The sequence below is a fragment of the Rhineura floridana genome, chromosome 10, assembly GCF_030035675.1.
Source record: "Rhineura floridana isolate rRhiFlo1 chromosome 10, rRhiFlo1.hap2, whole genome shotgun sequence".
Lineage (NCBI taxonomy): Eukaryota > Metazoa > Chordata > Lepidosauria > Squamata > Rhineuridae > Rhineura > Rhineura floridana.
This window is the reverse complement of record NC_084489.1, coordinates 73,311,750-73,337,792: the sequence shown is the minus strand read 5'-3', so window position 1 is coordinate 73,337,792 and position 26,043 is coordinate 73,311,750. Positions and strand designations below refer to the sequence as shown.

Sequence of the window (26,043 nt, the reverse complement as noted above, 5' to 3'; positions counted from 1 at the left end):
CTTCAGAATGAATTTTGGCTGTGCCCTTCTTTATTTACTACCACTAATAGCACAATGAATCTCTGCACAGAAGCAGCCTTAAGGGCCAAAACTTCTATCGTGGTATGGATATTTATATCTTGTTACAAATGCCACCCGATTTCTCCTAATGAAAAGAAATCTGACCTGAAAAATAAACTGGAGCTGTGCACCCGAGGAGGCTGCTCCAGTAGGGCAGTGCCCTACCAGTCTGTTCTCAGCCAGCCCCGCCTGCCTTCTTAAAAGCAGTCCAAGGGATTGCCCAGGCTATCAGCTTCCTCCTCCTTAGTCTCAGTGTTGCCCTTATGGCACTAAGCATGGAAGAGACTGGGGACAAAACTAGCATGAGCTGGGTCTACCTGTCATTGGCTCTGGCTCCACCTACATTTGGGCTCCCCCACTCCCAACGGGCGCAAGCCACCACTGATGTGCACAAAGGGCCTCTCAAAATTCTCCATCCTATTTGTAGTCAAAGAAATCTGGGGGAGGGCAGTTTACTGAATTTCTCCCAGGGGACTAAAAATTCCCCAATAGTTTTTCAGGAGTGGAGCTCACCATGAGAGTGGCAGTAACATACTCTCTTACTTTCCCCCCGGACGGGGTTTTTTGTTTTTGTTTGCTGACACTGCCTGTGGCAACAACAGCAGTTGTGTTGGCAGCCTGGCCACCACCTGGCATCCTCAACAATGCTCCAGGACCTACCTTTTTGCTGTGGGGGACCACACACACAAAAATGGGAATATTTTGAGAAAATTCTATAAAGAATCCTTTGGGGGGCAGGGGACTGAGAGAAAGGGGGAAAATATCATTTTCTCAGAAAAATGTCCTCTGAGGGTTTTTGGCTCAGCTGTAAAATAAGCTGGTGGTCTTCAGCTTTTTTGGATTCACATTTTCCTGCCACATGGGATCCATGGTTCTTTTTTAAAAACCTCTATCCTTCTTTTATTTCTTTTCTTACTCACACATCTGTTTCCATCTCTCCCCCCAAAATGGTGGGCGATGTATCCCACCTTAGATCAGGATGCTACCAATCTATCAGCTGAAAAAAAGTAGGCTGTAGAATCATAGAATAGTAGAGTTGGAAGTGGCCTGTAAGGCCATTGAGTCCAACTCCCTGTTCAAAGCAGGACTCCAACCTAAAGCATACCCAACAGGTAGCTGTCCAGCTGCTAAACAACCATTATTCTGTCCAGTAGTATACTGGTAACTGTTGAAATGCAGGAGTTCATCGTAACAGCTCATCATGCACTCAAGGAGGGTCCACAGCCACTCTTCTAAGGAGAGTCTAAAAAGGCAGGCTGTAGTGTTGAATATATATATGTATGTATGTGTACATACACACATAAACAGTAATACACAGCATAATACCAAATTTATTAGGATCAGTATGATTGCCATCTTATGCATAATTCCCCAGGAATAAGCTTCAGTAAACTCAAAAATAAAATGATGCTTACTTCTAACTGCATAGGTTCAACTTGTAAAACACATTGGATGATATTTAACTAAGCCATGCTCAGAATAGACCCATTGAAACTAATGGACAAGTTATATGCCCACAGAATGTTGGCAAAAGATTTCCAGCAAGCTGAAATGCAGCCTTTAGCATTTAATTAGAAATTCAAACAATATTTGAACTGGAAGCATGAGGTAGAAACCCTGTCAAAGAAAAGGAAAAAAGTATCTAGCCTCAGCTTATTTTCTAGGGTAGACTAGATATATGTAAGAGGTTCTCAAAAATCATTTTTACATAGAAAAAATAATTTAAATCAAGTATGGGGAATTTTGGCCTTCCAGATGTTGCTAGACTTCCATAACCTCTCACTACTGGCCAAGCGGCTGGGGCATATGGGGTCCAACAACACCTGGAGGGCCACAGTTTCCCCATCCCTGATTTAATAAATTATGTTCTAACAATAAAGTATAATGAATGCTGAACCTGAAACTTAATGGGTGTGCTCTTTGGGGCATAGCTGGCACTTGGAACCAGATTCAACCCTATTTGAGCTGTCAAGGTGAGTGGTTGTTATCCTGATCTCATGGGGGTGAAAGGGGAGGCTGTGGCAATTCATAGAACATCTGCTTTGTCACGTTGGTGGCTGACCAAAGAGGAAGGCTGGTAGCCCTGGGGGGCTGTCACCTCTGTTCTCCCTCCCTCTCATTGAGCCAATGTCCCCTCTTTATGTTTGTATGACAAATTAGTCTGGAGAAGGCCCAGTAACTCTCACTGTCGTGTCCAGGAAATATCCCCAGTGGATCATGGCTCTCTTGTCAAGGCCTGGCCTTCTTCCTACTTCATCGCTGCTCCAAAAGGGAAGGCAGACATCCATAGCCAAAGAAAAATGACCGCTGAGTCAAATATGAGTCTTATATTCCCTTCCTGTAATGCTTCCAATTTAATAACTGTCTGCAGAAAAGAGTTTCTCACAATGAGTTATTTAGTCACTATTCCATCTAGGGTATCGCTGACATTCTGAAGGGAGCATCTGAAGCGATGATTTGCTGTCAGTCTCCTGCATGCTCTAAGTCCATTCATTTTCTACCTCTAACAGGGGAAGATAATGCCACAATACAAAGTAAAAGAGAGATGATAAAAACAATTCTTTAAAGGGGAAAAGGAATCAGACACAAGAGACTTGGCTGGAGGAAAAAAAATGTATGAGAGAATGCTCCATTCTCCCGCTCAAAGTAGCGCAATAAACTATATCAGAAGCAAAATACAGTTTATAGGAGGAGTATCAGAATACGTGTTTCAGGAGATCCCTACACGGTACTGAACGCTTTGAAAGCCAATGATTTGTGTCACCGTATTCATACTTCCCTGTCAAGAATACAATATGTCTCACTGTTATTTTATAACCAAAATGAACATTATTAAAACAGGTGGAAATTACAAGTGAACTTCCAAATTATTGTTTGACCTTCCTTTTCTATGTGTGTGTTCACTTTTATTACACTAGTACCTGCCCTTCCTCTGTGGAGCTTAGGGGGTCCATATGTGGGGGTCATTTATCGCTTATTTTATTTATTATTTCAATTTCTATCCCACTTTTTTTATCCTCGCACTAGGTGCCCGAGGTGGCTAACAGCAGCATAAATATATTACAATTGCAATATAATATTGAAAAAATGCATCAAATACGTAAAAAGAGCAGGTGAAAACAGGAGGAAACTATATAAAACTAAAAACCACCTACCACCAGCAGGAAAAGGTTGATCAGCCTGACATGCCAAAGGCCTGTCTACACAAGAGGGAAGGCGAAGGGAGCTCCAGAACCTGGACACAATCACTCTGAAAAACCTATGTCCCATTTACTCTCACAACAACCTGTGACATTGCAATTTGTCAAAGGCCATTCAATTTGCTGTGTGGCTAAAAAGTGATTTGAACCCAGTTCTTTCTGCCAATGCTCTGCCTGCTATGCTACCCTGGCTATGAACAATCTTTGCCCTACATCAGTGCTGGCTCCAGTGCCCTCTCTGATAGGCTCTCTCATACTACATAGGAGGCTGACTTATATCAAGTCAGGCCATTGGTCCATCTAGCCCAGTACTGTTAACACCAGGGATAGCTACAACTCTCATCACCCCTGACCACTAGACATGCTGGCTAGGGCTGATGAGAGTTGGAGCCCAACCACATCTTGAGTGCCCCATGTTGGCTATCCCTGGTCTACACTAGCAGCTCTCCAGAGTTTCAGGCAGCAGACATTCCAAGCCCTACCTGGAGATACCAGGGAACAAACCTGGGACTTTCTGCATTTAAAGCAGATGCTCTTCCACTAAGCTATGGTCCTCCCCCCTCCCCCCGGTAGCCTCTGGAAGGCTTATCTAGTGGTGGCTGTGGTGGAAGGCAGCAGTGGCAACAGCACTTTGAGCACTGCTAGGCAGTTGGGTCTAGCCACCCTTTTAATTTCCCACCATGCCCCTGATGCAGTGCTGCTCCAGGGAACTGTGGGGACTTAAAATGATGCTTGACTCAGCTGCCTGTTTGTGCTTTGAGCAATAAGCCAATATTTGTAAAGTGGGGGAGGAAGACAGGCAGGCATCATCAGCAGGCCCTGCCAGGATGCTGACAGCTGCCTAAATGTGTCAGGCTGACATTGCCCCTGCTCTTCATTCACACTCTGATGAATACACAGAGTACCTTCACGAGCGGGAATTCTGCCATTCACTCCAAGCACGGGAGGGTGATGACCTCTCCATTGGGACTTGTGCCCAAGCAAGTATGGTTAGGTTTAAGTTGTACGTATTGCAGAGAGTGCAGGTGATATGCCACGCAGGGAGCATTTCTTCCTGTGATAGGCTCAGAATGACCTTTGTGACTTCATATAGGTTCCACCTCCCACAAATTAATCATGAGCTGTTCTTCACTGGGAAGACATTCCCCATATCTCACACCAGGTCTCTCTTCAGACCACAAAACTCTCTTCCAGGGGAAAAAAATGTTCTTAATCTATTGAGGATTACCCATGTCAGGCAAAGTTATATGATTGTCTTTAGTGCTGATAGGAATTACTTTCGGGATGTTCCAGCTCATTACATCCAGCCTTCATCAGCTATTTTCCGACTGCAGTAACCTTTGTGATACAGGTGCTATAGATCTCTGTCCTATTGATTTCACTTGTGCAGTTACATGCTGCTCATGTAAACAGAGTGTAAAGCCAGATAGGAAACTGTAAAACAGCAAGCAATTTGGCATCTTGAAGAACACAGATAAAAACTTAATGTAATCAGTGCAAATGTTGTGGAACTCATTTCGATGTATAGTGAAGGCTGCAATCCATACCTGTCCAACACAGAAGCTCAGAGATACGGATCCGAGGGATACGGGCTGTTTAAGCCCGTTCACCCAAAATTAGCTACAAAGAAATGTGCTAGACTTGTAACACTGCCAACTAGGCTTAGAGACGAGTCACGTGGCAGATGCGTGTTCTAGAGAAACTTAGTTATGGTTGAATGGCATTGAAATCAATGGCATAGATGAGTTGCAACTTGAAGAGTGTTGGGAAAGGACTGCAGCTCAGTAGGTGCTCTACCAGTGGAGGCTGGTTCATTAGGGCAAATGCCTCACCAACCTTAGTTGGCCTTCAGCCAGTGCCCATCTGCCTCCCTGCATGCTCACTACCATCCAGAGGTGGCAGCACAGTATGTCAGCTTCCTCCTCCTTAATTCCTGTAGAATTCAACAGTAAGGAGGATGGGGAGAAAGCTAGAATTAATTGGCGCTGCCTGTCATGGACTTTGGCCCTGCCCTGCTTACCATTCCAAATGGGCACCAGCCACCACTGTGCTCTAGCAGTGGTACATGCAGAAGGTCCCAAGCATCTCTAGGTAGGGCTGGAAAAGACTCCTGTCTGAAATCCTGGACAGCCACTCCCCACCAGTGTAGACAGTACTGAGCTAGATGGGTCAATGATCTGAAGCGGTATAAGGCAGCCTCCTAGGTTTCTAACTGAAGTCCATTGATTTAAATTGGACTTAAGCAAGACTAAATTTTTCTGGGCTGGTGCCAGAGTTGCTGGATGTTATGCCAGTAAGACCTAATATGACCTGAAGCCTCTGATGTAGTAGGCAGCACTATGTGACTCTTTCAGGTTCCAGGTTGGGCACAGATCCTTATGTACCCGATTGTCTCCTTTGATGGTTGAGGAGAATGGAGATGGAGCAGCCCTTATGGCCAATTTTGGCTTCTGCCCATTGATGGCTTCATAAATATCTGAAAGTGGGAGGCAAGGGAGCCAGGAAGAGTCAGAGGTGCAGGAACTAAGCAAACAGCAGAGTCCCTGTGCCATTTCAGGGCAGGCTAGGTAGCACTCTTATTTTGCGCAGGGCATTCCAAAAACCCACATCATCAATCTTTCTGGAATGATTGGATGTTACACTGAACTGCTGGAATCCCATGCAAGCCTTCTTCATATTAATATAGGAAGAAACAGATGTCCGGTTTTCACCAAACCTGCACACTTGCCTTTCCTTCCCGCACTGTTTCCATCCCTTCCAGCATCCCTTAGAACTATCACCTTTGCTTTCAGATCTGCAGGCTTCACCTTCTACAGGTGAACTGTGACCTCTTCTAAAACTGATTAAAAACAAAAGCAAAAGAGCAGGGCCGGTTCTAAAGGGCGGCCAGGTTGGGCACTGGCCCGAGGGCCCCAGAGCTACAGGAGCTCCTGAGGGGCCCTCCGCTCCCCTTCCGTGATCCACGCCCCCCCACGCCCCCCACTTACCTGTCAGCCAGCTTTTTAGCATTTCCCTTAATGAAGATGACAGCCACAGCTTCCCTAAGGTACTGAAGCCACTGCCGCCATCTTAGTTGATGGCAGAGAAGGCTTCATTCCCCTTAGGGAAACCACGGCCGCCATCTTCATTAAGGGCAATGGTAAAGACTAGACAGGTGGGGGCGTGGGGGCGTGCGGGGGCCCGTGCATGCACGCGTACGCATGCGCACGCACACCCACCCACCCACCCACCGGGGGGCCAGGGCAAGCTGATGCCCAAGGGCCCCCGCATGCCTGGAGCTGGCCCTGCAAAAGAGAGGAACCCAGGTTCTGACATCAGCGATACCTTATATTCCCCCCCCATAACTTCAAGCACTGCAAAAAAGAGGTTTAATTTACTCAGATCAATTCCTGTCAAAGGCAGATGGGATGCTTCTTTCGACTCGCCTTTGCAATGTTGCCTTTCTTTCCTGCTGATTAATCTGCTGCCGTTGGTGTTTATGTCACAAACCTGTTGTTATTGCATGTTTACTTAATTGATCCCTTTTATCCATGCAGGTCACTCCTGATAGGCAAGCATGGCATCTCCATGCTAGTTTCCTGCTGCATTTGGACTTATTTTAATAATGGCTCTCCCTTGGGTCTTCCTCCACTCTTTATGGAACTCAAACTTTATCTTTCACCTTGTTTTCTAGCTTTTCAGAAATGTGAAAGGGATTGGCTGGACTTACTATTGTGTTTTAGCCTTTGCATGCATCATCAAACCACAGCTGCATCAACAAGAATGTTTTTGTGGCTTTTATTCTTTTTTTAAAAAAAATCCTTCCCCAGCTCTTTCCTGTCCAAAGAAGATGTTTCAGTACAGCAACATCAAAGACAACTAGTAAATCTGAAAGACATTTCACTGAGCGCCCCCCTTTTATGAATGCAAAATGTAAAGAGAAAAATTTTAGCATTTGGGTCTGTCAGGCTTTTTTTGGAAGGGGGCTGGAGGAATGGTACTCATTTATCTCCTGTTAGTGATATATATATATATTTAAAATGCCCTGTAAATACAGGGGGCATCGCCTTTCCATAAGTATTACTATCATTAATATACACCTTTCCAAAATCAGCCCATCTTCTTTTTTTGTTTGAAGTTTCTGTGGCAACATGGGAAGCACTGTGATTTTGATTTATAGAACTATAACTTTACCATCCTGCTACTTAGGAGGACAGACGATCCCTTCCTAGGATACCAGTACCCCAGAAAGAAACACTGACAGAGAGGAAATGAAATGTCCATAGAAAACACCCCCATTTTGTCTCTGAAAGCTAAGCTGGTATGATTCTCATCAAACCTTGAATGTACAACTGTGTGCGCACCATTCTGAGCTTCATGACATCATAGCAGTTCAACCAATGGTGAAGAGGGTGTTGCAGGCAAGAGGTGGCATCTTTAGCTGCATATTTCTTCTAGCATGTATTTATTTGGTTTTACCTTGTGCTTAATTTTGCATGGAGCCCTCAGAATGATTAGGGATGAAGTGTTGAGTAAACACAGGCTACTTTTACACTGTACTTTATTCTGTTATTCTGATGATTTCTTACCTGGTAATATGTGTATTATATTTGACCTTTCACACAATGTAAAAGCTAGGTCAAGAAATCTAGTGGAATCTAGTGGAAATTAAGTGCTATTTTTCATTATAAATAATACCAGAAATAATCTGTATGCAAGCCTGGGAACCTGGAAAATTGTGGGAGATTTGCACTAGTTGCAGCCACTCATGTGACAGGCATCCCAACATGCAATGCTTTCCTGCCCTTTAGGCACGCTCCATTTTCTTTTGCCTGATGAAAATTGTATCAGTACTCTGGTGTAGGTGCAAGTAGCAGCATTCCCTTCCTCCTTTTCCAACCCCCTATGTCCAGACACTAACTCAAGCAGTGAGTTATGGAGGAACTATGGTGTGCATGTGTCTAATGGGTGAGGGATGAAAACAAGGTGCGGTTTGTTGCAGCACTGTGAAAAACAGTTGCGTGAAATGCCAGGATATCGGCCAAAAAAGCCATGTTTCCTAAATTCAACAGTTGCTGCAGCGTGAAAGGAATTTTAGGAATTAGGACAGAAGTGCTACCATTTTAATCCAGTTAACTAACACAATAAGCCCCGTGTCTGAATGTAGCCAAACACATAAATAAGCACAACAGCAACTGTGTTTGTGCTGTATTGAGCCTCAGTAAGTACAGTCCCCATTGCTTTTTTAAAAAATCTTTCTTTACCAGAGTGAGGGCTACAGGCATCTGTACAGTAAAAGTTAGTCCTGAAAGCCTCAGGCATACACTCATGATTGCTTGTTATATTACATCATACATGTGGCACAGCTGTTTTTATATTCCAAGTATTACTGCAGTGAAGCTCAAATGACACACATCAGGAGCAGCTCTTTGTCTTTCATTAGGGGTCTTGCCTAATCATATTTAGGTCAGGAGGTGGGGATACAGCTGAAAGTGCCAAAGGAGCACGAGGATGGGTACTGCTGAATCCCCCCTCTCAGCCCACCCCAAGTACTTTATTTCCAGTGTTCTAGTCTATAAGCCCCTGTAGGATTTCCTGAGAGCCTCAAGTTTGTCAAGGGGACTTGCTGAGACTCTCACCTCTTTGTTAAGGACATTTGAGACTCTTCTCATCATAAGGTTCCTGCAAGGCTTAATTGTGCAGTTTTAATCATTATCCAAAGTTTTATAGACCCTTTCCGCCCTCCAGCGTCTCTCCCTTGTCCAGCACTGTGCAGCTGTTCCACTCACAATTTGTTTCCGCCACCCCCACCCTAAATCAGCCTCTTCTTAGCCTTCTTTGCTGCCTCTGAGATTTTGGTGATGTTATTCCTACAGCTGCTTTGTTTGCTTCTGCTGCTACATTTGCTGCTGCCTCTCTTCCCCCCCCCTCCACCTTATATACAAGCAGGGACTGAGTCAGCATTCAGGTTGGGGGGAAAATCCAATTCATTTTGAATTTAAAGGCAAACTTATCAAATCCATACTTTCCGAAACATTATGAGAACCAAAACACAGCCATCCTTTGAAATTTGCACTTATCTGAATTTTGCAATGCGGTTCTCTATATAGGCATTCGAAAAATGCATATATAAGGGGAAAGTGTGTGCAAAAGGAATATATTGGTGGAAATAACATTCAAACATGCATTATATTAGGAGACATTGCTTGCAAAATGTGTACATTAGTCAACACTGCATACAAAAATGTATTCACTAGGAGAAATGTGTACCAAAATGCTGAAGAATTTTCATGAGGATTTTTTTTAAAAAAACCCACAAATTGTTGCAGAAATGTAAAGAACTGAATTTAAGATTAGAAAAATGAGAAACTGAGATGAACAAAACTGACAGATGATTCCATCACTAGCATCTTTAGGCTGCTCTCGTAGCCAAGCAACATCCTCTTCGGCACAGCGGTGCTTACACCCAGCTATGTCAGATCTAGTGAAGTACACCAGTTGGGGTTGTTCCTCCCCACATCCAGTCAGCCTCTTCCACAATATCAGAGCCCAGCTTCTTTTTGTGTGAGTGTGGGAAGCACAGCAGAAGGATTACGGGAGAAGAGCAGTGGTCCAGAAGATGGTTCACACACACCCTCCATCAACAACCATTAAATTATACCCTGCATTCTGGTTTACATGTGATTGAAGCAGACCCGCATTGAAAGTCATGATACGGCACTGTCACTCAAGACTTTCCCTGATGGAGGGCGGATTTTTCATGATTGCAATCATCCTATAATTACTTAAGTGATCCTGAAAGAAAACAACAGCCTGTAATAACATGTCCCAAGAAGAGTTAAATATTAGGACTTTGCATTATGGGTTAGAGACTCCACTGCCTGGACTTTTCTTTGCTCTGCTTTTCAGTTTCAGTTGTGTTTCTCTACCCAGCCAGAAATAAAGAAGCATGTTTGTTTGCCTGTAGTAAGAAGTAAGAGTTTGTTTATTCTGCAGTTATGATGATGACTAGAGCAGGATTGGGTGCTTATTGCTAAAGGGTTAAATAAAGAGTTAACTTAAAGTGATTTGAAAAAATGGCTATCCTAAGTTACCCTTTACTCTTTTAAAGCACTCGCTATACTCACAATTATAGTGGCTATTTTTTCTTCTTTTTCTTTCATTTTTTTCTTGAGGTCAAAGGATGAAAACAGCCCTAGAGGAACAGAAATATTCCTGTATACACTACAGTTAGCTAGCTGGATTGCTGGCCACATAGGCTATAACTCATACTTAATTTCTGATTTTCCCAATATGTGCAGTTCAGCATGAGGCCTTTTCAGCGTTTATGGACAGAAAAAGAAACCCAGCAACCAGTAAAAAAAAATCCAACTGCTTTCCACAATTCGTTTCCTATTCTTAGTTAGTCCTTTATATAGCAGCCACTTAAAAAGTTTTCCCTGGATTGTCTAACAGGTCGGAAAATCTAAAGGTCTGGAACAAGACTAGATGGAGAGGCTTTCAAGGAGGAGTAAACAAACACATCCTAAAGTATTTATTTATTTTATCTCTGCCTTTCCCTAAACTTATAGTATTGAGAAGTTTGTTTTTCAGGTGGAACCTGAAACTGAGATACCTAATGTGGCATCAAAGCCAAGCGCAGGAGCTCACTGTCATTACCAAGGTAGAAGAATCAGAACACAGGGACAGAGCACAGGTGAAAGAAGATTGCAGCTATAGGCAAAGTCAAGCTTTTGAGTCTGGTATTCCTGGGAATCTCTAAATAAAAGGAGTGAGATAATTCAACAGATTAAACTTCATTCATATAAGTTAACACACTCTCTGGATGGAGGAGGAGGAGGAGAGAGGAGGAAGGTCACTGCCTTTCCCTTCCCCTGGTCTGGCCTTTACATCCTCTCCACCAGTGGGTGAAGGGGATTGGCTGGCGTTATACATCTCTCGCTCCCAAATGCCCCATCTAGAAGTGTGGCTGCCCCACCTAACAAGGAAGGCTGGCTACAGGGTGACTGGCCCTGGCAACTCCTGTCTATGTGAGGCAACCCTCCTATTCAGGCATTCTCCCCTCCCACCAATGGCTAGGGTAATTTCTGCATTTAGGGTAACTTCTCATGCCATTTTCCCACTGACCCATCTCCCTAAGGTGGTATTTGTACCTGCAGCTCCTGTTTTGCAGAAAACAGCACCTTTTGAATGGGGGATTTTAGGAGGGAAAAGGTGTTAAATTGCTCTCCAACTAGACCTGATCTGGATAGGGTGACCCTCAAGTGTCTGCATTTTAGGTAAAAAATGGTACAGGGGATCTCAAGCATGGGATTCAAATATGCCTGTTATGTCACGCACAGTTTGATCCTCCCTCTTGCTAACTCTCTCATGCATGTGAAACACAGGAAAATGTTGATGAATTAGTGAATGTAGTCCTCAGAAACTGTGTGCAATTAAAAGGCCCTTACTGACTGCCACACAGAGCCAAAGAGACACCGGAATACTTCCCTGCCTGGCTGCTTGAACACTCCTGAGTGCTCCATTGTTGCTTTTTTGTCTTACTCCTTCAGCCTTTTCTTGCGAAGCTAACATGAAAACATCTTGTAAGATTTGTCAGGAACACCACAAGAGGGAGTCAGAGCTCAGTGGTAACCCAAATCAACCCGCTGCTCTGCATTCTGGAAATGAAAAGCTGTTAGAATAAATTTGTGGGTTCCTAGATGTGCACTGAATGCCAGCCATAAATAGACAAAGCATGCAATTCTGGAACGGATGCCAGCAGCCTAGTTCAGATGGAGGAGTTTCACAGGGGACCCAGCCTGAGAGGTGTTCACTCACATGCTGTATCCTTGGGTTCCATGGCCCTGCTTGGAGGGACAGGATACTCTTAGCCGGTGTAAAGTAGATCATAATGAAGCTTCGTAACTGATAAGAGGATGCAAGTCCAAGAGAAAAGTGGCAGCTTTAATAATGAGGACTGACAGGATTTTGAAGGACATATCTCTTGCCTTCTATCAGAGCTGGGCAAAGGAAAGAGGAGCCTCTGATGGTTGTAAAAGTGGCTGCTTTTAAAGACATCTTTATGAGATGATGACTTTGGACCGAGACTCAAAGCTTTCATCTAATAAATAGCCTTGCTCCTTGGCTTGAGATGTAATAATGTTCCTGAACAAGCCCCTCTCACAATAGTGCCTCAGAACAGTAATAATTCACTACTCAATTGGTGGACAGATCCTCACCATTATCTCTTAGCAGAGGAGAGGTTGCTTTAAATTAGAAAATAAAGTCAAAGTTAGCATGGCCGCCACTATCTTCAAGACTTGTTTGAGCTAAGCAGTGTTCGGAACACTGGAAGCAAGCCTTTGAGTTATAGAGGACAACATGGCCCACCTCAGACAAAGAAATAAAAAAAGTTAAAAACAGGGAAATCAGTGCTGGATTTTTAATGCTCAGATGAGCTATGTTTCCTGCCTTTTTAAAAAAGGAAGTTGATTAAGACTCTTCATCCAGCCATCTTTAAAAATGTTAATTAATTAATTAATTTCAAGGGCAGATTCCAAACAGTTCTCATTAAAATAAATTGAACTTAATTGTGGTTGGTTTAAGAACATAAGAAGAATCCTGCTGGATAAAATTAAGGGCCCATCTAGACTAGCATCCAGATGTCTATGGGAAGCCTAAAAGCAGGGCCTGAATATCACAGCACTCTTCCCACTTGTGACTCCCAACAACTGCTATTCAAAGGCACACTCTTCTGACAATGGTGGTAATATGCAACCAGGGCATTCTGCTCTAGGCTCCCTCAAATCTGGCGCTGACCCTGAGTGATAAGACACCATCTTCCAGGGTAAAACAGGACCTTTCTGTATCACTGGTATGAGAACAACATGACATATTCTCTTTATACTTATTTTAGAACATTTATTTTAAAAAATCAACTAAAATTTAGTTTGTTAAACAGAGAGCCAAAGTTCTGATTGGGAAGGGCAAATATTAATTAGGAAGGCTCAAAACGAAAGACAGGCTTGCTTATTTTTAAGATTATTGTCATTATTTTCATGCCTTACCACCTCATAGGAACATAGGAAGTTGCCTTATACCAAATCAGATATTTTGTCCATCCAGTTCAGTATAGTTTACACAAACTGGCAGCAGCTCTCTAGGGCTTTAGACTGGGGACACTCCCAGCCTTACCTGGAGTTGCTGGGGATTGACCTTCTGGATGCCAAACAGACGCTCTCTCACTGAGCTACAGCCAGTCAGCTGCTTGGGGCACTTAGGATCGTATATATACATATTAGGGTTGGCAGGTTCTTGGCCTGAGACTGTATCTTTAGGAGAAGAGAAAGTCAGCCAAGTGCAGGTGTTCTTGCAACACTATAATGGGAAAAACCACAAGGTGGAATTCTCCCTTCCCCCTGAACAACTTTAAAGATACAGAAGACCTGTTGGAGGCTGGGCCTGGCAACCAAGAGGTCTTCTGTATCTTTAAAAGTGGTGCAGGGAGGAGGGAGAATTCCACCAAGTGGATTTTCCCATTACAGGGTTGCAAGAACACCTGCACTTGGCTGACTTTCTCTTCTCCTAAAGATACAGGATCAGTCTCAGGCCAAGAACCTGGCAACCCTAATACATTTGTATGCATATGCATATCTCCAAGAGGGAGGTATCGGTAGGCTTGGGGAAACATTAGGGGGGGAAATGTTAAGGGGCAATTCCCTTGTCCCCCACACTGTCCAATGCAGACTGAGCATGTTCAGCGACCACAAAATGCTAAGTTTGGGTGTGTGCATAAATGGTAAACTGGAGATGGGAAAAGAGAAGCAACAGCATGGGGTTTGGGGGAAGAGGATACGGCTGAGTAGAACCCTGAACAGGACGCTTTACAGTACTGCTATATTTTGTTTCATAGGAGCATAGAAAACTACCTTATACAGAGTCAGACCATTGGTCTATCTAGCGTGGCATTGTGCACACTGACTGGCAGCACCTGTACATGGTTTCAGACAGGAGGCATTCCAAGCCCTACCTAGAGATACTGGGAAATGAACCTGGGCCCTTCTGCACACAGAGCAGATGTTCTACCACTGAGCGATGGTCCTTCTTGCAGATCCCACTTGAATATCTGATGGTAATATTGAATCCCCCATGAGTAACTGTTAGAGCATGTGGGTTTTAGAGGCTGCTATCATTCTAACAATGCACACAGAGATCTGCTGTCTTTTTTGAAATTAATGGTGCATGACTTTAGATGGGGAACTGCATGAACGCATTGGAATTCTCTCATCCACAGGAAATTGTTAGACCAGGTTGTAAAAGTTTGTGGCTTTAAATGTTTTTTACAGTGTCAGCATTTTAAGCCTTAGTCTTAGGGAATGTGTAAGATTTAATTACTGATGATAGAAGCACGTTTAGAACGATTTCAATAGTTTTCTTTATAAAGCTCTGGGATTGTTTTACTTAATTTTACACCCTCTGTAATGGAAACTAGATTGTATATTTCTTTTAATTAAAAATGGTCATACACCAATCTATAACTTAGGGCAATCCTACGGAAGAAATTAAATGTGGAAATCGGTTCCTTAAAAGGACCGAATAACCAACACTCACTCTAGCACTGGTGCTCGGGGTTTTAAAGCGGGTGATGTAGCTAAAACATGCCGAATCAAGCTGCATAAGTCGGCAAGGCTGTGAGAGCATGAAAATATTTCATTAAACTCATTCATTTTTATTGACACTTGTCTCTTTCACCTGAGTTGGGGGACAGAAAGGTTTGACTTTAGCACTTATCAATGGCTGACACTGCATTATTGTCATCGCCAGGATTGAATTAATGGTGATAAGGGCTGCTTGATGAACAGGTTCAGTAACAAAGCTTATTGGGTAACCTTGAACCAATCACTATCACTCAGCTGAAACTGTTGTGAGGATGAAATAGGGTGAGAGAGCCATATGTACCCCATGAGCTCCTTGGAGGAAAGGTCAGATAATATCATACATGATATGACCAACTTGCATGGAAACACATCTAGATGCAACTAAGCTGAAATCCTCCTGGTCCAGACAGTCCCAGCTGCGATTCTGTAATTTGCAGGGGTGGGGGGAGCCTGGTTGCTCCTGCAGCTATTTTTGAAGAAAGTTGTTTCTCAACTGATGCATGGTATAGAGATATGGGGGTATACCAATGCACCTATTTTTGAGGTGGTGCAGAATTCTTTTATGAGATCTCTGTTAGCAGTTTCTCAAGCTACTCCTGTGACTCTTTTACAGGCAGATATCGGACTAATCTCTATTGAAACTTGTCATTGCTTTTGCCTCATATTGGCTGAAGCTTGTTTGCATGAATGACTCCTGCCTACCAAAAAATTCTTTCAAGAACAGCTGCAAACTTTATCCTAATTGTTTTGAGTAAATATTTTTAGAACTACCCTACATGCTTATGGGATTAGTACTGAGACTTTACCTACTTTTTCTCCTACTAGAGTTAAACAGATGTTTAAAGGAAGCATGCAGCTCTATTCTAAGCGATGGGATTTGTATTCAACTGCACAAATGTCTTATTCTTATTGATATCCATTATACAAAATGACATTTGGCCTGGAGAGTTATTTTATAATCCTTATTGCTCCTCCTTTAAGAAAATCATTCACAGCCTTATGTCTCCATTACATGTCCTCTGCTTTCTTGGGTAGGAAGCTTAATAACATTCCAGCTCACCAAAGACTCTGTTACCTGTGAGTCCAGTGAGACTGAGAGTGTCTCCCATTACCTGGCAAGTTGCCCCTTACAGGAGCACTCTAGGCACAAACTTCTTACTTGTATCCTCCACTCTCTGTCAGACATCCTGGACCAGATATGTACCTTGCTTGCAGGCAAAGACACATTCATTACCATCTAAGGAGCAAAATTTGCTCTACTAGCCAGGAAAATACGAGCTAGGTTCCAAAAAAAATGTAACTCTGTGTGTGTGTGGAATGGGATGTGCTTCTTGCTTCTTATATTTTTAAGATTTTTACAATTTACTGTAGGGGGGTAACATGTGATTTACATGGCGGGGGCATTATTTTTCAGTTTCCTTTTATATATTTATTATGATTATTTATTTGATTGATATTCTGCCCTTCCTCCCAGTAGGAGCCCAGGGCACCATATACATATCTGTCTGATGAATATATATGAAAACAATTGTTTCTTGTGTTTATATTATGGCTGTAAAGAATGACGTTTCATTCAGAATTGATATAAATATGGGTAAGAGCTGCTGGTGGCACTTTGCTCATATTACCTTAAGACAAAGCCCTTCATGTCCATGTTCCCAGCTATTGTTCACTCTCTCTCCCCCACCCCATTCAAAAACTGAGGTGTGGGAACTCTTTTATTTGACAGCTCAACTCCACATGTTTATTTGATGAGCCTTGGGCTGTGAGCACACTAGTTGCCTACAGCAAAGTGTTTGCACTGGCCACACCTGGAGGGGCAATAGGTTGATCTGCCAATTGGTGGCGAAATCTGCTTGAAGCTGACTTAAAAAAAACCCCACACACTTGAACTGATCCCACCAGGTTTTACAGTAAAAAGGGGCAGGGTTTGACTAGTGTCATGTGTCCCCGGTCTCAGAAAAGAGTGGTGGAAATGCACTGGAACTGGCAGAAGAGAAAGTGCATTTCTACCCTGAATCTCTGTGGTGAGGTGTGGGACAGAAAATACCAAACAAATTTGTTCAAAACCAGGCACAACTACAGCACACAAATGAATAATTCTGCAATTTGTTCAAGCTATTTAAAAGCAGAACAAATGTGCAAAGAGGAGTGAACTCTGATGCAGCCCAGTTGCTTCATCAACATGAGAACAAGGCAAAAATGACTTCAGGACTGGAATATTGCAATGCACTCGGAGTGCGGCTTCCCTTGCACTTCATCTGGGAACTGCAGTTAGTGCAGAATGCTGCAGCCAGATTGCTGACAGGGGTGAGACCCTGTCAGAATATAACACCACAGCTCAGAGATCTGCACTGGTTGCCAATTTGTTACCGGGCCAGGTTCAAGGTGTTACTACTAGTATATAAAGCCCTTAACAGCTTGGGACCAATTTACTTGTGAGACCTCCTTGCCTCATATGTGTCCACTCGAGCACTTTGCTCTGTGAAACAGGCACTGTTACAGGTGCCACATTATACTTGTTCTGTACTTTTAAAAGGTCATTCTTTTAGTGTGGCAGCACCTAGTCTTTGGAACTCCCTGCCTACTAACACCAGGCAGGCACCTTAGCTGTATTCCTTTCAGTGCCTGCTTAAAACTTTTCTGTTTAGGCAAGCCTTTCCAGACACATAGATGTTGAACCATTTTAATCTTTGTTGTTAGTGGCTGTTTTGTTTTAAATATGTTTTTAATAACTTGTTTTCAACTGTTTTATTGATAATTTTAATATTTTTTGTAACCGCTTAGAGATCTTTAAGTTCCAGCGGTATATACATTTTGTTAAAGAAAAAAGAAAAGAGAATGCACATTAACATCACACCAGGCTAGGGGGACTTGACCTGGAATTAGAGATGTTACAGAATTCCGTTAGAAACAGAAACAGGAGCAGAAATTGCTGCAATTCGCATGTTTGTCCAAGGTTACGAATGGAAATCATGTAAGCAAGTATGACTAGTATTTGCTATCATTTTTGTAGTCTGCAAACATTACATAAATAATTATTGTTAGTTTTTGCATTGTGTTTGACATTTCACTTCCATTGAAATAAAATTAATTTTGTAATTCTGTTGGTTTTGGCTGTCGTGGATACTGAATCAAATAACGTAGGTTTTAGTAGAAGCCGAACTGTAGTGGAATGGAAACAGTGCTGATTGCAATGAACACAGGATGAGATGGAAAGCACTGCCTCCTTATATCCCTACCTGGAATGCAAAAATGCTCACCATACAAATCCCCAATACACAAATTTCATAATGGGCAGCTGCAAGTGAAATGTATAGCTATATACTTCTCTCTTAGTGGGTGTTTTTTTTGTGTGTGTGTGTGTGTGAAGGTATGGGTTCTAAATTCCATTTTTGGAATCTTCAAGTGCCAAGTTATGATCCTGTTCCTATATGCAAGAACAACCAATGACTACAAACAACAATCAGCGAGAAAGACTTCATAGGCAATCCCTTTGAAAGCAGGCAGAGGTCTTGGGGCAGGGAGGGGTACATATAAGTGCTCTAACTTTCTCCAACCTATCTCTTCAAAAGGTGAAAACAAAACAAAACAAAGGAAATTCCACTTGTATGGAAAGAACTGCTCAGGCTATTATGAGCCATGGCAAAAATAAGACTGACAGCTTATTCTAGACAGGATTGTGGGCCACACTGACTGGCATGAAGGCAACGAAATCCAGACCTAGAAAATCTGTCTACATCATTCTAACCAATCAAGAGGTACTTATTTCATGTTATGTGGAAAACATGAGACTCCCTGAAACTAGCAACATTTCCCAAATGTGAGTACAGAAGCCTGTTCAGCTTGTTATCTGTGATTCAGCAGCCATAAACATCTGCTTTATATTTTGCTTTTTTATATGCTTAGGTTCAAATAAACATACAATCAGCAAGACACCACAGAGATCTTTTCCTTTCTCTCAGTCAGACATTTGACAACCACACACAAAGAAAGATCTTTAAGCCTTGCCAGAAGCAGAATTGTCTGGGGATGAGATCTCGAAAAAAAGACATGTTGTGCACCATAGGTTATTTTAAAGAATGATGTCCCCTTTATCTCTAAGCATAGCTTGATAGGATAAGATACAAGGGCATCATATCATATGTTACTTAGGGTTATTCCCTTAAGAACAACTGCATCGTGACAAGTAAAAGAAAAAAAAGCAGATCTCTGCCTTCATTATGTGCTACCATCCGTGCTTGAAATATTGATGGCCCTTCACATTTCTCTACTCTCTGCTGTCTCTTTAGAAAATAACCCATATAATGGCTCTTAATGATGCAATAATGGAAGTGTATGCAAAGGTCTTTGTGCGCGGCTTCTGTGAGGAAATGGGTTTTACTTACTTCACTGTGAGAAGAGCATTCTGATAAAGTCACCATTTACGGCAAGAACAACAAATCACATTAATCTTAAAGGACTCCTTTAGCTCGGTGGTGGCTACCTGAGAGTTCTCACCTGTGGCAAATGATTACATTTACTCCTGCTGGGAATGTGACTGGGCAGGCGAATGTTAAAGAGCGCCTGTAGTGCAGCCTGTGCTGCTTGACCTTTTGCCAGCTTCTTGCTACGTCCCGAGCCTTCAAATGTTCTCCCATCCACTCTTACAGCCATCACAAAACTCTTGATATGCTGCTTCTCCACAGTCTCCGAAAGGCAGACGTACCTCAGTCCTGACCGCAACTCATTGAGCAACACCACTGGGTTCTTTTCGCTTTCAACGGTGGATGCCATCTTGTGTTTGTTTTGTTTAGTGTGGCCCATTAGGTCCAATGTGTGGTAGAGTAACCTCCCATGCCGACAGGCTGTAGAAAGCAATTCATTATTAACCGGGTTGTAAACTGAGAAGTCCTTACTGTGCGTAGATGGTTCAAACTCCTTGAAAAGAGTGTCTGGAAAGTCCGCCTGGTCTGACGTAAAGTCTGTGGAAGGGTTGAAACAATTTCCCATGGCAAAGTGAGCTTGGCATGCATTGGGGAACTGAACAAAAGACTTGAGGGCTAGTTCTGCGGCCCTCATTTTGGCCTTCTTTTTTGTTGGCCCAGTGCCTTCAAATGTAAGTCCATTTACTTCCACAGCAACGGCAAATACTGGTGCATGGACAGGGCCTGTCTGGGAGACCATTTTGTACTGTAAACCTGGTTTAAGTTCGTGTAGCTGAACTAGAGCATTCTTTGGCGTTACTGACCATGAGACCTTCTTCCAGATGAGCTGGAGTTTGCAGAAATGCCCGTTGTTGCCCTCTTCTAGAGGCCTTTTCCTTTTGATACTGGAAGCCCCCACCCTTGACCTTTCATTAGAGGATATTGGATGATCTTCTAGGTTGCCAATGTTACGGTTCTCCTTTACTTCTGCACTGCTTGTACCTGTTTGAAAAAGAAAGAAGAAAAAAGTCTGCCAACATTATTGGTGCCATAGTGAAATCAAGGATTAAGAGCATGAAAAAGAAATTTCACCAAAATTTTCATAAATCTATATGGGAAAACTCCATTTGGGGATTGGTGAGGATGTCTATCTTGATGATGGCTGCTCTTCATCAATATTTTCTTTTTGAATTAACATGACAAACCCTCACTAGAATAGCTTAGGATCTGTCTATATGGAGGGAGAAAAGCAGAGATATATTTTTCTCCCTGTCGCATAAGCATAATACTGAATCTTGGAGCCATCCAATGAAGTTGTGGGAAGTACTCCTTCACACAGCACATAGTTCAGTTATGGGATTCACTACCCAATGATAGCTTAGATAGCTTTAAATGGGGATTAGACAAGAAGAATAAGGATAATAAGTGGCTACTAGTCATGAATAGCAGTTACTGAGAAACAACAGTGAGAGAGGTCTCCTTCATCCATCAAGTGCCTGGACAAACAGGAATGTTTTCACATTCCTCCTCCATTAATAATGATGGAGACAGATGCACCTCACTGGGGAGGTCACTCCACTGGGGAGCCACCACTGAAAAGGCCCTGTCATGGGTCAATGCCATCCAGGCAGCCAACAGAAGACACAGGCCTTTGGTTTGCTCCCGCAGGCTCTTGCAGTTTTACAGACTTCACCCAGAAGCCATGTTAAATCACTTAACATGGTCACCCAATCAGCTTTATGCTTTAGTGTAGCCTTTTCCAATGTGGTGCCCTCCAGATGTTTTGGACTACAACTACGAGCATCCCTGACCATTGGCCACGTTGACTGGGAGTGAGTGGAGTTGTTGTCCAAAAAACCTGGAGGGCACCAGGTTGGGGAATGCTGTTTTAGTTTGATTTGAACCCAGATGTTCCCAGCCTAAGTCCTACTTTCTTCCCACTATAGCGAACTAGCTCTGAATTTATCACCTTTGATTCTCCTGTCCTTTGGGGCCAATATAGTCAATATTCTCTTTAAAGAATAAACAACAACCAATTCATCACGCCCTCACAGGGGCGGTGTATTCCTTTCTATACTATTAAATATCTGCCCCTCAAAACAGTTGCAACCTATATTGTTCCCAGACACATTCTGGCCACAGAGAAGTGGGACAAGCCCTGAAATTCACACCTCTCCCTCTCTTCATGTAAGAGGTTTTTACAGACCCAATTATGGTACATCATGATATTGAAGCTGGAAAGCATGGAGAGAAAGATATCTGTTGTTTTACCCTCTGTTCAGTTTTGAAAAGAATTTGTATTGATTTTGCACCGCTGAATAAGAAAACACAGGGGGTTATTTGTATTTATAATTCATATTGCTTTTTCCAGTCTCTGTTTCTCTAAACTTACTTTCATAATGTTGGTTACGGCTTTGTGAACATAAAAAAAATCCCTTTTAGGCCTCCACATTCATTCATGAACACGCAGAGTAACAGTTCTGATAACATAAAGTAAATAATTCCCTTTGAGATAGGAAAGTTTGCTCACTGGCCTTGCTCCAATCTATGTAGAGAAATATATATGGTCACATCCTTCTGATTGTAGATAGATTTCTCCAGTCTTGCTATTTACTATTTATAAGGCATTTTGCAGGGTTTAAATCAGCCCATAGGATCAGGCCTTGCAAAATGCATTGTAAATAGAAAACACCACATGACTACACATCATTTCGGTAACATGTGAAAACAAAAGCCCTGTGATGTGGGTAGTGAGCACAACATAATTTCTTCCTGCAACAACCATGCGCTTCCTGTAGCTACCACAGGGAGCTGCATAGAAACCCTAGTGTGTGAGCGCCTCTTATGAAAAGAACCTGCCGGATCAAGCCAAGGATCTTCTAGTCCAGCATCCTGTTCTCACAGTGGCCATCCAGGTGGCTATAGGAAGCCCATAAGCAGAACCTGAGCACAAGAACACTCTCCCCACCTGTGGTTTCCAGCGACTGGTATTCAAAGGCATACTGCCTCCGACAGTGGAGGTAGAACATAGCTTTCATGACTAGTAGCCATGGATAGCCTTATCCTCCATCGATCTGTATAATCTTCTTATAAAACACCTTGAGTATAGGCACTCCACATGATCAGGACCCCCTGCATGGATAACATGTGGCTCTTGCAGGAAGGAGCTGCAATCTTGAACTAGGGCTAAAGATGCAGTCTCACTCTGCAGTCAAGATAGAAATGCCCTACACATAGATAGTGCATGAAGAGAGCTGATATTTTGGGGGGAAGAGGAGGAGGTGAAAAGAGTTATGACAGAAGGCTTTGATTAAAGAGCTAGAGCATCAGAATAATTTTTCTGGAGAAAGAAGAAAAGAGCACCACATTATCACCTGCAGAATTACTCATCCTTGTTTTAGACATTGCACAGGTAGAGTACACAGGTATACTATTAATTTAAACTCAAAGGACACAATCGCTAATCCCAGTAACATAATTACTCTCTGTAGGTTAGCATGTGTTTTCAATGTTATATTCTTAGATATACACTTTTAAAAAAATCTTAGGTGTATACCTAAAAATGTAATGCGTGAAGAAGCCCAAGGTCTAATGTGCTGGAGATGCTGTTGTAGCTAGATGGTGAGATGGCAGGTTGATCTCCTGTATGAGTGTGTCTAGGCCTTGAGACCTTCCAGGGATGCTCTTCCCTCAGTCCTCTCAATATCTAAGGCATGTTTGGCAGGGACACAAGGAGAGGTAGAAAGCTCTGTCAATTTCAGTTCTCTCAGTGTCTCATTTTTCCAATCTTAAATTCAGTTCTGTAGCAATTTGCAATTTTTGAAAAATCCTCATTAGAATTCTTCAGTATTCAGTGCAAATTTCTCCTAATAAGCACATTTTTGTTTGTAGTTTTGACTAATGCACACATTTTTCAAGCAATTTCTTGTAATGCATTTTGTGTGTTATTTTCACTATATTCATATTTATGCACATTTCCCCTAATATATGCATTTTTGTCAACATTCTTGGGAGAACTGCATTGCAAAATTTGGGTAAGTGGCAATGTGGAAGGATGGCCGTGTTTCAGTTCTCATATTGTTTCAGAAAGTACAAATTGGATAAATTCCACTTTAAAAGTGAACCAAATTGAATTTGTCCCCCAAATTGAATTTGTCCCTAGACACTAGGCCTTCCCAATGACTGCACCCAAGCTTCATAACTCCTTCCCTATAGAGGCCCACTTAGTCCTGCCTCTGATGTTCTCCTGCCAATAGGCAAAGGCTTTTTCCCCTTAAAATGCAGGCCTTTGGCCTGTTGAAAAGACTTTACTTTTTATGTATGGATCCTCTTAATGTGTTTTAATTTGTTATTGACTTTTGAAAAATGGTTGCTGTTGACTGTTGAAGTTGTTGTATTTGTTTTGTTTTTTAGTCATTATCATGCTTGCTAGCTGTCTTGGGTGCTCTCTTTAAAAAGGCAGATATAAATTGAAATCATTTATTAATTATTAACTTGATCCTGAGGTTGGACTGTGCTGCTGTTGTCTGGATACTGAACAGGAAGAATGTGAATGTGGGCATTATGCTGCAACACCATTGCTCTTCAATGATGAATAAGATCAGTAGTGACTGGTGGCTCCATGTCAGTGGAGCAGTGGAATCTGCTCTGGGTTTTAGTCCACAATTTCAAGATGTCCAAGCTGCTGAACCTATTGTGGAAATAGGTTTCAGCACCTTGGGCAGCACCTTGAAAGTTTGGACTAAACCTCCGAGGGGAATCCATTGCTCCACTAACGTGGAGCCACTAGCTGCCACCGAATAAGACACATCAAGATCCTTCTTTGTTGCAAAGGAGCTGTTAGAAACCGATCAGAGGATTCTCATTGTAAAAGCTCAACATTAGAAGCAAACTAATGCTAAATCCACAGTTTCAGAAAAATGAGGTGGTAGAATAAACTGTACCATTTCAGATGGCTGATGGGGAATATCATTTTCTGAATGCTCCATGTTGTAATAAAACAGAACAAACTCCTCTGGGCAAACAAAGAGCAAACAAACCAGCTGAGCAGATATACTCTTTCTCCCTACTTTGCTAGCTTTCTTCTGGCAGGGAACAGTTTAACATGGGAGAGCATTTTTTAAATAAAAGCATCAACAACCCTACACCCACTCCAACGGCAATCTTGAAATGGGACAGTTTGTTCTAGTACCCCAGGACTTGATCTCATTTTACTGCATGTACTACACCAGGTCTTATTTTTATTAGACTGAAGAAATGTATTTGTCCCTTCATCTTGATTTCATTTCATCCAACAATGTGAGAATGAGCCAACAGTGAAATGTATTTATCTGTACATTTGTGAATATTCATCCTAAACTGTTACAGTTCTATTATTTGTTTTTACTTCCCAGGTGTATTCCTCCTAGGTGTATCTATTCTTTTTTGATTATTTTATCTCTCTCACTCATTCATGCACCCCGCCCCATTCCCTTTTCCTTTCTTGTCATTATGCATGGCGATGTTAACCTGCATCACAAAGAGCTATTGAGAACTATGATGCATTGCCAATAATGACGCTGCCTTTGTCTCTGGGTCACATGGGTTCAGAAGAACTATCCATCCGATACTCCACGCTACATTTGAAGCGATAATATTATGCCTCTTGAAGGTTATTCTGTTGCCAGCCAGCATGAACTTTGGGCAAGGAAAAGAAAACAAAGAAGTGGCAATCTCTACATTACAAATATCGGACTGATTGCAACTAACACATGCAAGGTACTCTCTCTCTCTCTCAAATAGCAGAAGGTGTCTATTGTGTCAAATGGGATGATCAAAGGATCAGGAGTCCTGTTTTAACAAGAAACAACAGAGCAGGGAGAAACTTTTGTGTGCACCACACACACAGATGCATCCTGCACCCTAGTCTATTGACTACAATAGAATGCTTCTTTCAAGCCTAATTTCAGGATGGAAGAATAGACAGGGGAGGAAACACCAAAGGCATCAGAGAAGGCACCTGCAGGCAGATGTACACCCACAGGTGCCACATTGGTGACCTCTGTAACAGAGAGTATTGTGGTACTTTAAAGGCTGACAAATGTATGGTTGTATAAGCTTTCTTACACAGGAAGCCACTTCATCAGATGCATGAAATGTTATTCTCAGGTGGCAGGCATTGCAGATGCGGAGCTGCCTCCAGTCTGGACAGGACCCTTGGCAAAGTGCCTTCTGATGGCACTCTCTTATGTGATGGGTACCCTCGGGCTTTCCTAATAGTGATGGCAGTACTCCAAGGGTGGCTGGGAGCTGCCATTTTTTTATTTACCACAATGTTTCAGAGCACCTGACTTAGTACCACTAAGGGCATTGGGGAAAATTCAAGTGGAAGCTTGCAGACCTAGCTGCCTGATGTGGAGGGCCCAGGTCAGGTGTTAGCACTGGTGGGTCCTGCTAGGACACTGGGACCCCAACAGCTGCCCTAGGGTATCAGGTGCTGATGCTGGACCTGGTAGAGGAAGAATAAATGGTAAGCAGTCAGGGCAGAGGGAAATGGAATGCAAACGATACAGACTGTGACAATCACATTGAAGCTTAAATGGATGTGATTACTGTGACCACTCACAAAGCAGTGTTAATGATAACAAACATCCTGGCATTGGCAAGCTATTTAACACCTGTTGTTGGATAAAAACTTATCCCCTTGATTCAAGCCACAGGTGACTGGACTGAACTTCCTGATAAACTGCAATTTGGCGATCTCATGCGGGAGTCTCCTTC

The 26,043-nt window shown here is 42.6% G+C and overlaps 1 protein-coding gene across 2 annotated transcripts in view; it reads right to left on the bottom strand.

The window, feature by feature from the left end:
* Positions 1-26,043, bottom strand: part of ADARB2 (adenosine deaminase RNA specific B2 (inactive)) — a 471,433-nt gene that overhangs the window by 89,575 nt on the left and 355,815 nt on the right. For both annotated transcript variants that reach the window (XM_061586916.1, XM_061586917.1), the window contains exon 4: positions 19,379-20,286. In XM_061586916.1, the coding sequence (XP_061442900.1) occupies positions 19,379-20,286 (908 nt within the window). The remainder of the gene's footprint in view (positions 1-19,378; positions 20,287-26,043) is intronic.